The 12,971-nt window shown below is 42.0% G+C and overlaps 1 protein-coding gene across 5 annotated transcripts in view; it reads right to left on the minus strand.

The window, feature by feature from the left end:
- LOC147115603 (D-beta-hydroxybutyrate dehydrogenase, mitochondrial-like) overlaps positions 1 to 11,157 on the minus strand; it is a 57,871-nt gene extending 46,714 nt beyond the window's left edge. For 4 of the 5 annotated variants that reach the window (XR_015078643.1, XR_015078644.1, XR_015078645.1 and 1 more), the window contains exons 1-2: positions 10,692 to 11,157; positions 4,980 to 5,090 (exon numbers count right to left, since the gene is read on the minus strand). Coding sequence is in view for 2 of the 5 variants with exons in the window: in XM_085989984.1 (XP_085846110.1) it covers positions 4,980 to 5,090; positions 10,692 to 10,904 (324 nt within the window). In the remaining 3 variants the exon portion in view is untranslated. The remainder of the gene's footprint in view (positions 1 to 4,979; positions 5,091 to 10,691) is intronic. The other variant, XM_085989982.1, reaches the window with a different exon arrangement.
- Positions 11,158 to 12,971: the final 1,814 nt, after the last annotated feature.

Raw genomic sequence — 12,971 nt, forward strand, 5'->3', positions numbered from 1 at the left:
GTGCAGGCAGCCCCTCCTTAACGGAAGGAGGAGGCCTGCACTTCCCGAGCCTGCCGCACCGCAGCGGGCGCCGCAGCGCCGGAATAGCGCCGCAATGCGGCGCGTGGCGCCAGTTTTGAGGCGCTGAGACCCCTCAGTAGCGCCGGCAGCCGTTTGGGCGCGGCGCTACTGAATTTTTGGCGCGCGCAGGGGGACTTAGCGCCGGCACTAACTTCCGGCGCTAAAGCCCTCGCTGCGCCAAAACCGAATTTCTAGGCCCAGGTTTTTAAGCACCCCATAGCTAAGAAGACAACTGCACTGCATGAAAAGCTGAGGTAAAGATGGCCGAATTAACAGCAGTTTGAAAGATTAGGCCCCGCCCACACACACCATGAAACGCCCCCCGTGACGCAGCGCGCGCCCCCCGTAGGATTGGTCAACCTTCACGTCACTCAATGCTAATGAGCGGATTTCCCCCGTATGATTGGCCAACCGCTAATGAGCGGAATTTTGAACGTTTTTTGTCTACTGTCCGAACAATTTTTGTCTGACCAAAAAGTAAATATGCCTAGGATACCCTCCTAATCATAACCTTTCTTTTGATATAACATATGTGTAGGTACGCTCTATAACTTTTGAGTGATGCCCAGACAGACAGACAGACACCACTACCCTTTTATATATATAATAAATAAATAGATAGATAGATACTTGAGTTTTTTGAGTTTGCCACAATTGATAACACTTCATTCACTACTCCAATGCCCTCCAGCATACATTTCAACGAGGTAAGGTGACACAGTCGTAAATCACACCTGCAATACCCGTCGGTGGCACTGTTACATTTCTACTGTATTCACTGGAAGCCTCTAAGTTACCTGTTCACTCATTGCAACAACTTCACAGCTGATAGCCATTTTGAAACTTTGCTCTTCAAAGCTCCAAACCTGGAGGTATTTTGCTCTTCTCTTTGACTTTTTATTAAGCTCTCTTTTTGGCTTTTTACTTGGATTTTGCAACAACTTATTTTTACCATCCCGCACTCTGGAAAATAAATAATTCATTCCCCGCTTCTTCCAGGCCAGTTGCTGGAAATGAATAACTCTCCATGTCTCCACTCTGACTCAGCACTTCCTAACTCCACCCCGCATTTAAAACTTATCTTTTACAAAACAAGTATATCTTTTAAATTAATTCCTGCTGTGCAATTCTCTAAATAATTACATGAGTAACAAGCCTTCTATCTTGAAACAAATAAATAGGCCAATCTTACAATAAATAATTCATCCCTACAAACTTCATTCTCATTGCTGGTGTTTTATCAATAAATTCCCACTCTCCCCCAGCTTTATGCTTATTAACTACATTCCCACTTCTGCCTTTATATAAATAACTGATTTAAAAAAATTAAATAACTATAAGCTTCAGAAAGTAACATTTTGGGATACAGTATACAGGAAACTTTGGTTTATCCGGAAGTTGTATGTCCGGAAACCTCGATCTAATGGCAGAAATCAGCAGCCGTTTGGTTAGGTTTTTTTTCTTTTTTTTTCTTCTCCTAGCATTTTTTTTTTAAACAGTCAGTCTCTGGAAAGCCTCTCTGAAGCTGTTGCTAAGCTACAGAGACGCTTCCAAGGTACGGGCCGACTGTTTACAAGCTGGTGTTTGTAGTCAGATACGGAGATGAAAACCTCCGTATCCTTCAACATTAGCGCTGGTCTGTCCGGAAGTTTTCATAGATCGGCATCACGCCGGTCCTGTCGGTGCCGGATATCGCGAAGTTTCTTGTATGTGTATTTGAGACATGACGTGGTAAGTGTAACATGCTTGGGAGGAAAGAGGTGACTTTGGGCCTATGGTTCCCAAAGATCTCCACCACTGGGGTTTTCCTCATGTCATTTCTGGGTCTGTTATAGACTAACTGACAGAGATTGATTGCTAGTCAACAACTCAATTAAGATTGCATCATGCGACTACCAGAATGGTAGAAAGGATATTAGCTGGACCATGATCTTTTTTCATCTAGCAATTCCCATGTTCATTCCCACCACTGCCCCTTTATTAATAAATCACACAACCTTCAAATTTATGGATAAATGCCCGGGGTCAGCAATCGTAAAATAAATACAAATGCCAACACAGTACTTTCCCACTGCTTCCCTTTAATAAATCGCCCCAATCATAATGTCTATAAATTCCATGCCCAGTAATAACTAAATTGTCCTGATAATCTATCCATAAAATTCAAAATCCTCTGACTTACTGTGAATAACATAATGGGATGTTCATTAGTATTTTACAAGAATGAAGGAAACAGATAAGGACGATGCAGAGAAAAGTTATTTTTTGATACCTGGGTAGAAAAAGAGAGATGACTGCCTATTGAGTAAGATGCATAATAAGGAATAATTTTTCACATTTTCCATTATGAAATTATGGCAGAAATTATGAAACAGGCTACCGCCCAGCGCAGTAAGTAATGAGTCAGTCAAAACATTCAAAAGGAAATAAAAGTGGCAATTCAGCAAAAAGTAGAAAGTTGTGTGTTTGGGGTAGTGGGAAGGTTTTTTCTAAATTCCTGATAAAGATCTGGATGGCAGATAAGCTATATGGGCAGAATGAACTTCTCAATATCACATTTTTTCAGTTCTAAAATACGGATCGTTTATTCCAACCCGCCCGATGGGACACAGACACAATCAGATCAGCCACCCGCTTTACACGCTGCCCAATTTTACTTTCCATTGACTTCACAGGTATAAGTTAGTTTAAGTAAAGTACGAGAGTCAGGTTGAGTAATCTGCATGCAAATAAAATACATGGCTCATAAGTAACATAGGCATTGTAAAGAAGTTTGAAAAATAGTTTGAACAATCTTATTGGTTGCCTCTTGGTATTCGTTTCCTACCTGTCTAGCAATAATTGGATATTTTAGCAAATCAGAATGGTTAACTGAACAGATCCTGGTTATTTCAGCCAATCAGACAAGCATAATGGATGCTTTTTCATGCTATGACAAATGTGAAGTGTAACATACAGATTTGAAATGGGACATGTACTATACACTAGTCTTTAATGACATAATTATAATACATATTCAAGACTTTAAACATTTGAACAATACAGTTTAGTAAGGGATCTATTGCTTTACAAAATGTAATTTTCTATTAGTAATTTAAGCTATAATCCAGATCATAACTATTACATGGTGTGGAGATGCCAGTGTTGGACTGGGGTGGACAAATGTAAGAAGTCACACAGCACCAGGTTATAGTCCAACAGTTTTATTTGAAATCACAAGCTTTCGGAGCGCTGCTCCTTCGCCAGGTGAAGTGGAGAGATGCATAAAGACACAGCTTATATAGTCAGAGAATAATGCCAGATGATTACAGGTAATCTTTCTAACTGCCATTTATCACACCTCGGCAGAGAGATAATCACAGTGATCAAAGGTGGGCAGAATGAACTTCTCAATATCACATTTTTTCTGCTCCGAAAGCTTGTGATTTCAAATAAAACTGTTGGACTATAACCTGGTGTTGTGTGACTTCTTACATATAACTATTACAGTACAAGATGAAGTTGTTATGGTCTTGGCAGTGTATAAAAGAGTTTTCTTTATTAGCTTGCAATGCATAGCACACCATTATTTGTTACATTTTCAAACAGGACTTTAAGAGGAATGGAGAATGATAAGTTGTTTTGGTCGGAAACATGAAAAATGTGCATCCTAAGTGTTTGCATGTGTACAGGTTTTAACATATCATTGTAACTCTGTGTGGCTGAAGTGGGGTAACAGAAGAATTGATGGGCTGAATTCAGCACAAGATGATGAATCAAAAGCAAGACTCAGCATGAGCTCTGACGTACTACAGTCAGACTGGAACAGAATCAGTTGTTCTTACCCGAGTTTAGGTGGCAGATGCCAAAGTTTAACAAAGTTTAAGGAGTGCTGTGTGGAACAACAGTGAGCAATTTTCTGCTGGCTGAAGGTGGCACTTGGAGCTAATAGAGGCACAGGGTGTGCTGCGGAGGTCCTCCTTACCCCAGCAAGACGTTGGGAGATTTTAAATGCTACTACAGTCCCATGAACAAGACAAGAATGTTTTGGAAAGTATGTATTTAAGGGCTCATACGGTGCACCCAAATGACGGCAGCTCCTTAATAAGGCTGCTGACGTGGTCACTTCTGATTTTCAACAAATAAGGAAGCTGTGATATACTGAGATTTTAAAGGGGAAAGTGTAATTGGTGTATTTTTGAATGTGGAGTTGTTGAGAAAAATACAAGTGCGGTCCAAGAACTCTGCATCCCACCTTACTAGTACGACTGCACTATATAGACCAGCAAAGTTGTACCTTCAATCCTATTGTTATGACCTGATTCCATTCTTTTCTTTGTTTATAAGTTGCCCCTTGGAAATATTAGACATGGAACCATTTTCTATATGCATGCTGACGACAACAAATTAATCTTGCACCTTAACTGCTCAGTGAAACAATATGGTTGGAAGAAATTAGGTATGAAAGTAGGTTAGGATATGGTCCCTTCACCTCTGAGACTTGGGTTTAAATCCAATCTAAAGTCAAATGAAAGTCTTCTCTCTCTGCTAGCTGGAAGGGTGTTAATATTGACAAGTCATATTTATTGATAAATGTAAAAATGCAGCCTAGAGTTCCGTTCAAGGGTCATTGCCAATTTCTATCCAAATACTCAAACTTTCCAAAAACTGATGAAAGGTCATCGACCTGAAACGTTAACTCTGTTTCTCTCTCCACAAATGCTGCCTGACCTGCTGAGTATTTCCAGCATTTTCTGTTTTTAACTCAAACTTTCCAGATTGCTTCCAAAACAACAGCTTTGTTCCCATTTTTCCATCTCACACAATTTTGCAGTAATCATCAGAAAGGTGATTCGGAAAAGTGGAGAACACAAGACACTTTTCCAAGTCCTTCAATACAAAGGTTTAACAGAACAAAATAGACTATGTCACAGACTCACCTTTAAGAGGCAGCCAGCAAAGACAGTAAACCCCTGGGTGTGTAGGTGCTTTGCCAAAGCAAACCCAAATCCTGTGTCACACCCTGTGATCAAGATGGCTTTGTCCTTAACCTAAAAACAAAGATAACCAATAATACATGTGTTAATTTTACATTAGCTCAAGAAAACATCTAACTCACCTGCAGCAAATTAGATATTAAGTATAGCTGATAAAACACAATTTCCTTATCCACCAAGGGAATGTACTGCTACCTAAACTACTGTAATGCTGATTCACACTATTGCTACACAATCTCAAATTCATGACATTTGCTAGCTGAGTACTGGCAAATGGCATTAGAATGAACATTTTGATTGTGGTATTTCATTAAAGGAGGATTCCAGAGAAGCCTCACAAAGCACTAGGCCAGCCACTCATTCACAGTGCCAACTAAAATAGGAGAGCAGCCCCCTTGCATAAGTGCTGAGTAAAGCTATGGCTGAAATCATCACAAAATAATTACTGCAAATTTCGGTATTTACTGCTCGATAAGTGATTTGCTGCTTGAACGCCACAATTTTGCATTAAGAAGTCCCGCAGATATTTAAGATGCTGCTATCTAGGGAGATCTAAGCATAACAAAATCACTTACCATAATAATGATATCACTTATAAACTATAAAGTTTGCTTTGATTTATATGGTCTTGTATTTCAGAAAATTACAAGTGAAATGCTTTGCCAAACAATATACGTTTTCATTAAGAGTTTAAAAAAGGTTGCTGCAACAACTCAATTGGTCAAGTGCTCTGACAAAAAGAGCAGCAGGATTAGAAGCAACTTCAGCCTTGTGCAACACAAGTGTACGCTTTCAGTTTGTTAAAAGGAGTAGAAGCTATGAAATTATTGACAGCAATTAAAATATCACGGTTCCGCGACTGATGTTAGAGTGGGTTATGGCTCGACTGAGGGGACTAGTTAGGATTCGGTGCTGCAACCCCTCCTCTTCCTAATTTACATCAAGGACTTTGATTCAAAAACTTATAGTAACATAGTGACACATCATCTAACCTGTTCATGCAACATCCCACCAGGTTACCTTGGTGCACTTCTAAAGGGTGCATTCACACTACAACTCTGGTGCTTGTGCAGTTGTTTCACTTTGCACTGACCCTGCAGTTAGAGTAAGTGAGCCTTGAATCCAGAGTCCAGACCTGATGTGGCAGTGAAGTGGAGCAGAACTCCAGAGAGGAGGAAATGTCAACCTGCATCACTGCGGAGTCAGTTTGGGCCTTCACACCTGATTTATTCTGCACAAGTTAAGCCGAAACTACTTTGTACCAAAACTAAGCTTGTAATGTGAACGCACAGTGAATCTAATAACAATGAATCCTGTGCACTGACAGGAACTTGCCAAGTCCTATTTTGAATGTTTTAACAGTTCTCGTTCCATTACCCTTGCTGATCCACATGTTTATATCCTCCTTTACCCAAAATATCTTGCTCAAATTTCCCATTTTATTTTGTTGTTCATCACTTGAAACAGTGACCCTTATTTGAATTGCTTATATGGCAGTCAACTTAAAATAGATATGGAGATTACTTCAGAACTCTGCCAAAAATTGTCAGTGCTTCTGCAACTTCCCTGACATGTGCTTCCTTGTGACTTTAACAGTTTCTAATCTCTGCTCGCAGTTAACGCTCTCTTCCGGTTTGAAATTTCTTCACCTATTTCATTTGTGAACACCAATGCAAAGTAGTGGTTTGACATTTCAGCAACTTCTTCTCAGTTATCACTTGCTCATTATCACTTCTTGGTAGCTGAAAATCTTGCTGCACTCTTTGCTCATTTCGGACATAGAAGACGACAGATGTGCTGTTCTCCTGTTTGTTTCCAGATATATGCTCTCCCTTAATTTCTCTTCCTGCAGTTTTAGAATTTGAATTCAGTTGAAATAATCTTGAAATAAAAAGCTGGTATTAGTAAAAGCTGTTGGATTATCATAATAACCCAACTGGTTCACAAATGTCCTTTAAAGAAGGAAGTCTGCCGCCCTTACCTTGTCTGGCCTATATACTGTACTAGCTGGGGGTGCCCGGCATTGCCAGGGCAATTTTGGGCCGCGCGGTCTCCCTGCCCCTGTGTGTCCCCTCTCTCTGTCCCTCCCTCTCCCCCTCTCCTCTCCCTCCCTCCCCCTCTCTCTGTCCCTCCCTCCCCTCTTGCTGCCTAGCGTTTGAGGCCTGGTGCTGTTGTGATACCAGCCGTGCGGGGCCTAGCGCTTCAGGCCCGGCTGGGCTCTCGGGCCGAGACGGACCCCAGCTGAGCTCCCCCGCGGGTGGCGTGGTTGACAGCCGGCAGCTGTCACTCCCCCGCCCGCTGTGTGTAAACTCACCTGCCGCTCCCGGAGCCGCAATGTGGGGGTTTGTTTGGCTGGTGCTATCGCTGCGGGGATGAAAAAAATGGCGGCGAAGTTTCGGGAGACTGGAGGATTAGGTCCCGCCTGTGACGCACCGATTGGTCAAACATCAGGTCACTGAACTGTAGGATTGGTCAACCAGCACGTCACTCAATGCTAATGAGAGGTAGGATTGGTCAACCGCTAATGAGCAGAGTTTTGAGGATTTTTGAACGTTTTTTGTATACTGTCCGAACAATTTTTGTCTGACCAAAAAGTAAATACGCCTATGAGACTCCCCTAATGATAAGCTTTCTTTTGATATAACATGCGTGTAGGTACACTCTATAACTTTTGATTGCATAGACAAACAGACAAACTCATATATATATAGAAGATAGATGACTCTAGTCCCACACCAATGTGGTTGACTCATAACTGCCCTCTGAAGTGACCTAGCAAGCCACTCATTTGTATGAAACAGCTACCGGTGTTTCAAGAAGGCTGCCCACCACCACCTTCTGAAGGCAACTAGGGACGGGCAATAAATGCCAGCCTTGACAGCAATGCCCACATCCTGAATATCAGTGAAAAGAGAATTGTTAAAAGTGAGGTGGGGGCCCAGATAGGAGCAGATTGCCAATTTGCAGATGATATTCAAAAAATGGCAGAGGTAGAATAAGTACTTTGCATTGGTCTTTACTAAAGAGAAGGATATCATAGAGGTGAATCCTGAAGTGGCTGAGAGCTAGATGAGTGATACTGTGATAGATGAAAGGGAAATTTTAGATAAATTAGTTAAGATAAGAGAAGACAAAGTGCCAGAGCCTGATGGGATACATCCTAGGATCCTGAAGGAGTTGAGGGAGGAAATTGCAAAGGTCTTAAAAATTATATTTCAGGGCTCTATTGAGTATGGATGTGTACCCTAGGACCGGAGAGTGGCCATTGTAGTGCCCATTTTAAAAAAGGATGGCAGTGCTAATCTGGGTAATTACAGGCCAGTTAGCCTAACAACTGTGGTAGGGAAAGCTTTACAGTCTTTAATTAAGGATGAAATTAACATAGATCTAGATAAAGAGACATTAGAAGTAGCTAGCACAAATTTCAAAAGGGACCATTGTGCTTGATAAACCTCATAGAATTCTTTGCAGAGGTAACATGGTAGATGGGGAAAATGCAGTAGATTTAGGAAAGACTTAGACAAGGTACCACATGGGAGAATACGAGAGAAGATTAAGGGATATGGAATTAGGCAGAGGATAGCAAACCGGATTAAAAATTTGTTTGAAGGGAGAAAATAGAGTAAGAGTTAAGGGCGGCTTTTTGAAAGTGGTTGGAAGTGGGTCGTGGTGTCCAACTGGGTTCAGTTTAGGGGCCACTTCTGTTCATTATATACATCAATGATTTGGATATAGGTCTAGAGGGAGTGATGTAGAAATTTGCAGATGATACCAAAGTAAGAGATTTCGCTTCTTCAACAGCATCTCCCAAACCTGCGACCTCTACCACCTAAAAAGACAAGGGCAGCAGGCGTATGGGAACACCACCACCTGCAAGTTCCCCTCCAAGTCACACACCATCCTGACTTGGAAGTATATCACCATTCCTTCATCATCACTGGGTCAAAATCCTGGCACTCCCTCCCTAACAGCACTGTGGGAGTACCTTCACCATAAAGACTGCAGCGGTTCAAGGCGGCGGCTCACCACCGCCTTCTCAAGGGCAACTAGGGGTGGGCAATTAATGCTGGCCTTGTCAGCAACGCCTACATTCCGTGAATGAATTTTAAAAAGTTAATTCTTTAGAAGACCAAAGGAAACTGCAAAATGTTATTGATAAGATGGCAGATGGAATTCGTGAGGTGATGTATGTTGGTAAAAGAAATAACAGCAGTAATTATACTTTGAATGGAGGTAGGCTCGGTGCTGTGGAAGAGCAGAGGGACTTGGAGGTACAGGTACAGGTTCACTAAACATTAAAGACAGCACTTCAGGTTGATAACGCTGTTAAAAGAAATCTAATATAATTCTAGGTTTTATCTCAAGAGGTATAGAATATAAAAGCCAAGATATACTGATGGCCCTACATAAAACCTTAATAAGACCTCAGTTAGAGTATTGCATGCAGTATTGGGCTTCACACTGTCGGGTGGATATTGAAGCTTTAGATAGGGTAAAATGCAGTCACTAGGATGTTGCCTAGTATGAGGAAATACATATATGAAGGAATAATTGGAAAATTTGGTCCTTTTTCATTACAGGGTGATATAATAGAAATGTTTAAAATTATGAAAGGATGGAATAGGGCTGATAATAGAAGACTTTTTCCAGTAATTGAGCAGTCAGTAAAGAGGGGCCATAAATACAAGATTAAATGCAAGAGATGTTTCTTTCTTTTTACTTAGAAGAGAGGGTAGGAGAAACTCCTTCACACACAGAGTTGTGATGCTGTGGAATTCATTGCTAGGGTTAGTGATTGAGGCATAAATATTGTCAACATTCCAGATTAGATTGGATAGATGGATGAAGGAAAAGGGTTTGAAGGGATGTGAGAACAGGGTTGGTAAATGTGATTAGAACTATTTGCTCACATGGCGGGTAAACACCGACATGTCCTGATTAGGCCAAATGGTCTGTTTCCATGTTGTAACTTCTATGTATTTCTATGTAGAAAAGCCACAAGGCTGATCCCTGGCATCAGAACACCGAGCTGTGGGGGCCGATTAGAGAAACTTAGCTTTGTGACCTCAAAAGAAGGCAACAGAGGGGAATGGAAATAAGTAAAGGGACAAGTAGATTTCTATGGAAAGATGGACAAGTTGGGTTAAATGTCCTCCCCCCATTTGTATTTATCTTTGTGATATTGAATGGCATTCGGGCAAGGGATCACAGATTCAAACTGGTTCTTCACACAAAAAGTAATCAATAGACCTCCAGGAAAAGTAGTAGCGATAAAGATAACCTTTGTGCCCTTTAGGATTCAGTTCGAAGGCATGATGAAGTGAGCTCGGGATGGGAATGACGCAAAGCACGGCCAGATGCTTAGAAGTTATCATGGATTTTATAACGTTCCCTTAAACAAACGTTCTACAAATCATTAAGATGTACTTCATTCTGAATGCTACCATTATGGACACCTCACTTTAGATACTTGGCCATTTACAAATGTCACGATTAGGAAAACTTGGAAACACTATAAACATATTAAAAGTGTTTAGAAAAGATTTATTTGATACAATACCAAAAAGAAACGCGTCGCCTGCCTTGGCACGGAGATCCGGGCAGCATTTAGTAATGTGAAACGTTTACCGAGAGCTTAACGAGGTTTAACTGTACCTTCACCGAGCCGCGGGGCAGAGCGGGCATCGCCAGGCACAACACAAACAGCAGATACATCAGCACGATACTGTGAGTCACCGTGTCCTCGGTGAAACCAAACAGCTTGACAAATGCACTCAGAATCTCGGGCAGCCACAAGCCCAAGCCCAGGGTCAGCAGGAAGGAAAACAGCACCATAAGAGCCATCTGCACGTATGAAAACTTCGACATCTCGCCCCCTGCCCTGCCCCTTGCTGCTCTCGGCCCCTCTCTCAACCCAATGCACCTATGCCCACTCCAGTGTCTGCCACCACGATCGCGGTGTGTTCTCAGCCCCACTGGCACAAGTCGCTCGCTGCTCTTTCTTACTCACTACTTTAGCCTCCTCCCATACACACAGTCAGTCCGGACAGGGAATGAGATCACTTCCGCGTGTAAATCTCATGAAAATGCACCGACAGGTTGTACTGCACCATTTCATAAACAAGAGAGTCACAGGTCGCAAGCCCACTGAATCATGATGGAAAGATTTGCGCTCTTTATAAAGGAATGAAACCCCTCCATCAGTTTGAGAAGAACGGATTTACGATGTGGTCATAGGAGCAGGAGTAGGCCATTCAGCCCCTCCAGCCTGTTCCACCATTCAAGTAGATTATGGCTGATCTGTATCTTAACTCCATCGACCCGCCTTGGTTCCATAACCCTTAATACCCTTGCCTAACAGAAATCTATCAATTTCAGTTTTGACATTTGCAATTGAATAAAGCTCAACAGCTTTTTGGGGGAAGAGAGTTCCAGATTTCCACTACCCTTTGTGTGGAGAAGAGCTTCCTGACATCACCCCTGAACAGCCTAGGTCTAACGCCTACACATAGTAACCAAAATATCTTCCCCATCGACCTGTATTTATTTTTAGAAGCAATATCACCAAAATTATTGCTTTTCATCATGACGTGCAAGCCAACTTAAGAAACTAGCAAAAGCGAACAGCTACAAAAACACTGACAACACCAGAAAAACAAGACTGCCTGTCCGAAATTCAATCTTGGATGAGTCACAATTTCGTCCGGTTGTACATTGAGAAAAGGCTGAAGCCGTCGTCATCCGCCCTCACCACCGATTCCATCCCATTCCCTAGCCATTGTCTCAGGCTGAACAGACGGTTTGCAATCTCGGCATCCTATTCGACCTGGGCCGAGTTTCCATCCCCATATATTCTCCATCACTAACACTGCCTATTTCCACCTCCATAACATTGCCCACCTTTGCCCCTACCTCAACCCATCTGCTGCCGAAACCATTATCCATGCCTTTGCCACCTCCAGACTTGACTATTCCAATGCTCTCCTGGTCAGCCTCCCATTTTCCATAAATTTCAGCACATCCAGAACAGCTACCGTATCCTATCCCGCACAAAATCCCGCTCATCCATCACCCCTGTCCTTACTGACCTATATTACCTCCCAGTCCTCCAATGCCTCAAATTTAAATGTCAACCTTGTGTTTAAATCCCACCATGGCCTTTCCCCACTCTATCTCTGTAACCTCCTCCAGTCCTACATTGCCAAACCACCAAAATCTCTGATCCACTGACTCTGGCCTACTGGCATCCCTCCTCAATTCACCCCACCATTGGTGGCTGTATCTTCAGTCATCTAGGCCCCACACTCTGGAATTACCTCCCTAAACCCCTCTGCTTTTCCACCTCCCTCACCTCCTTTAAGGCCCTCCTTAAAATCCACCTCTTTGGCCAAGCGTTTGGTCACCTAATATCTCCTTCTTTGGCTCGGCATCCATTTTTGTCTGATTATGCTGCTGTGAAGGGCCTTAAGATATTTTTCTATGTTAAAGGTGCAATATAAATGCACTTTGTTATTGTTATAATATGAAGAAATATTCTGAAAAAAGTCAGGATAATTTAATAATATAGTCACATATAGGCCAGACCAGGTATTGACGACAGATTTCCTTCCCTAAAGGACAATCCAACAGCTTCATGGTCACTTTTACTGATACCAGCTTTTTATTTTCAGGTTTTTTAAAACTAAATTCAAATTCCTAAACTGCCATGGTGGGATCTGAACTCACATTCTCTGAATTATTAGTCCAGGCCTCTGGATTACTAGTCCAGTACATAACCACTTTCCCATCATACTGTTCCTTGTTATATTAGCTTACTCTCGATTCAGCTAATTCCCCACTTTGACTTTAGTGTTCTGACGAAAGGTCATCGACCTGAAACATTAACTCAGTTTCTCTCTCCACAGATGCTGCCTGACCTGCTGAGTATTTCCAGCA

The sequence above is a fragment of the Somniosus microcephalus genome, chromosome 6, assembly GCF_052327205.1.
Source record: "Somniosus microcephalus isolate GS21.2 chromosome 6, FLI_Smic_1.0, whole genome shotgun sequence".
NCBI classification, from domain to species: Eukaryota; Metazoa; Chordata; class Chondrichthyes; order Squaliformes; family Somniosidae; genus Somniosus; species Somniosus microcephalus.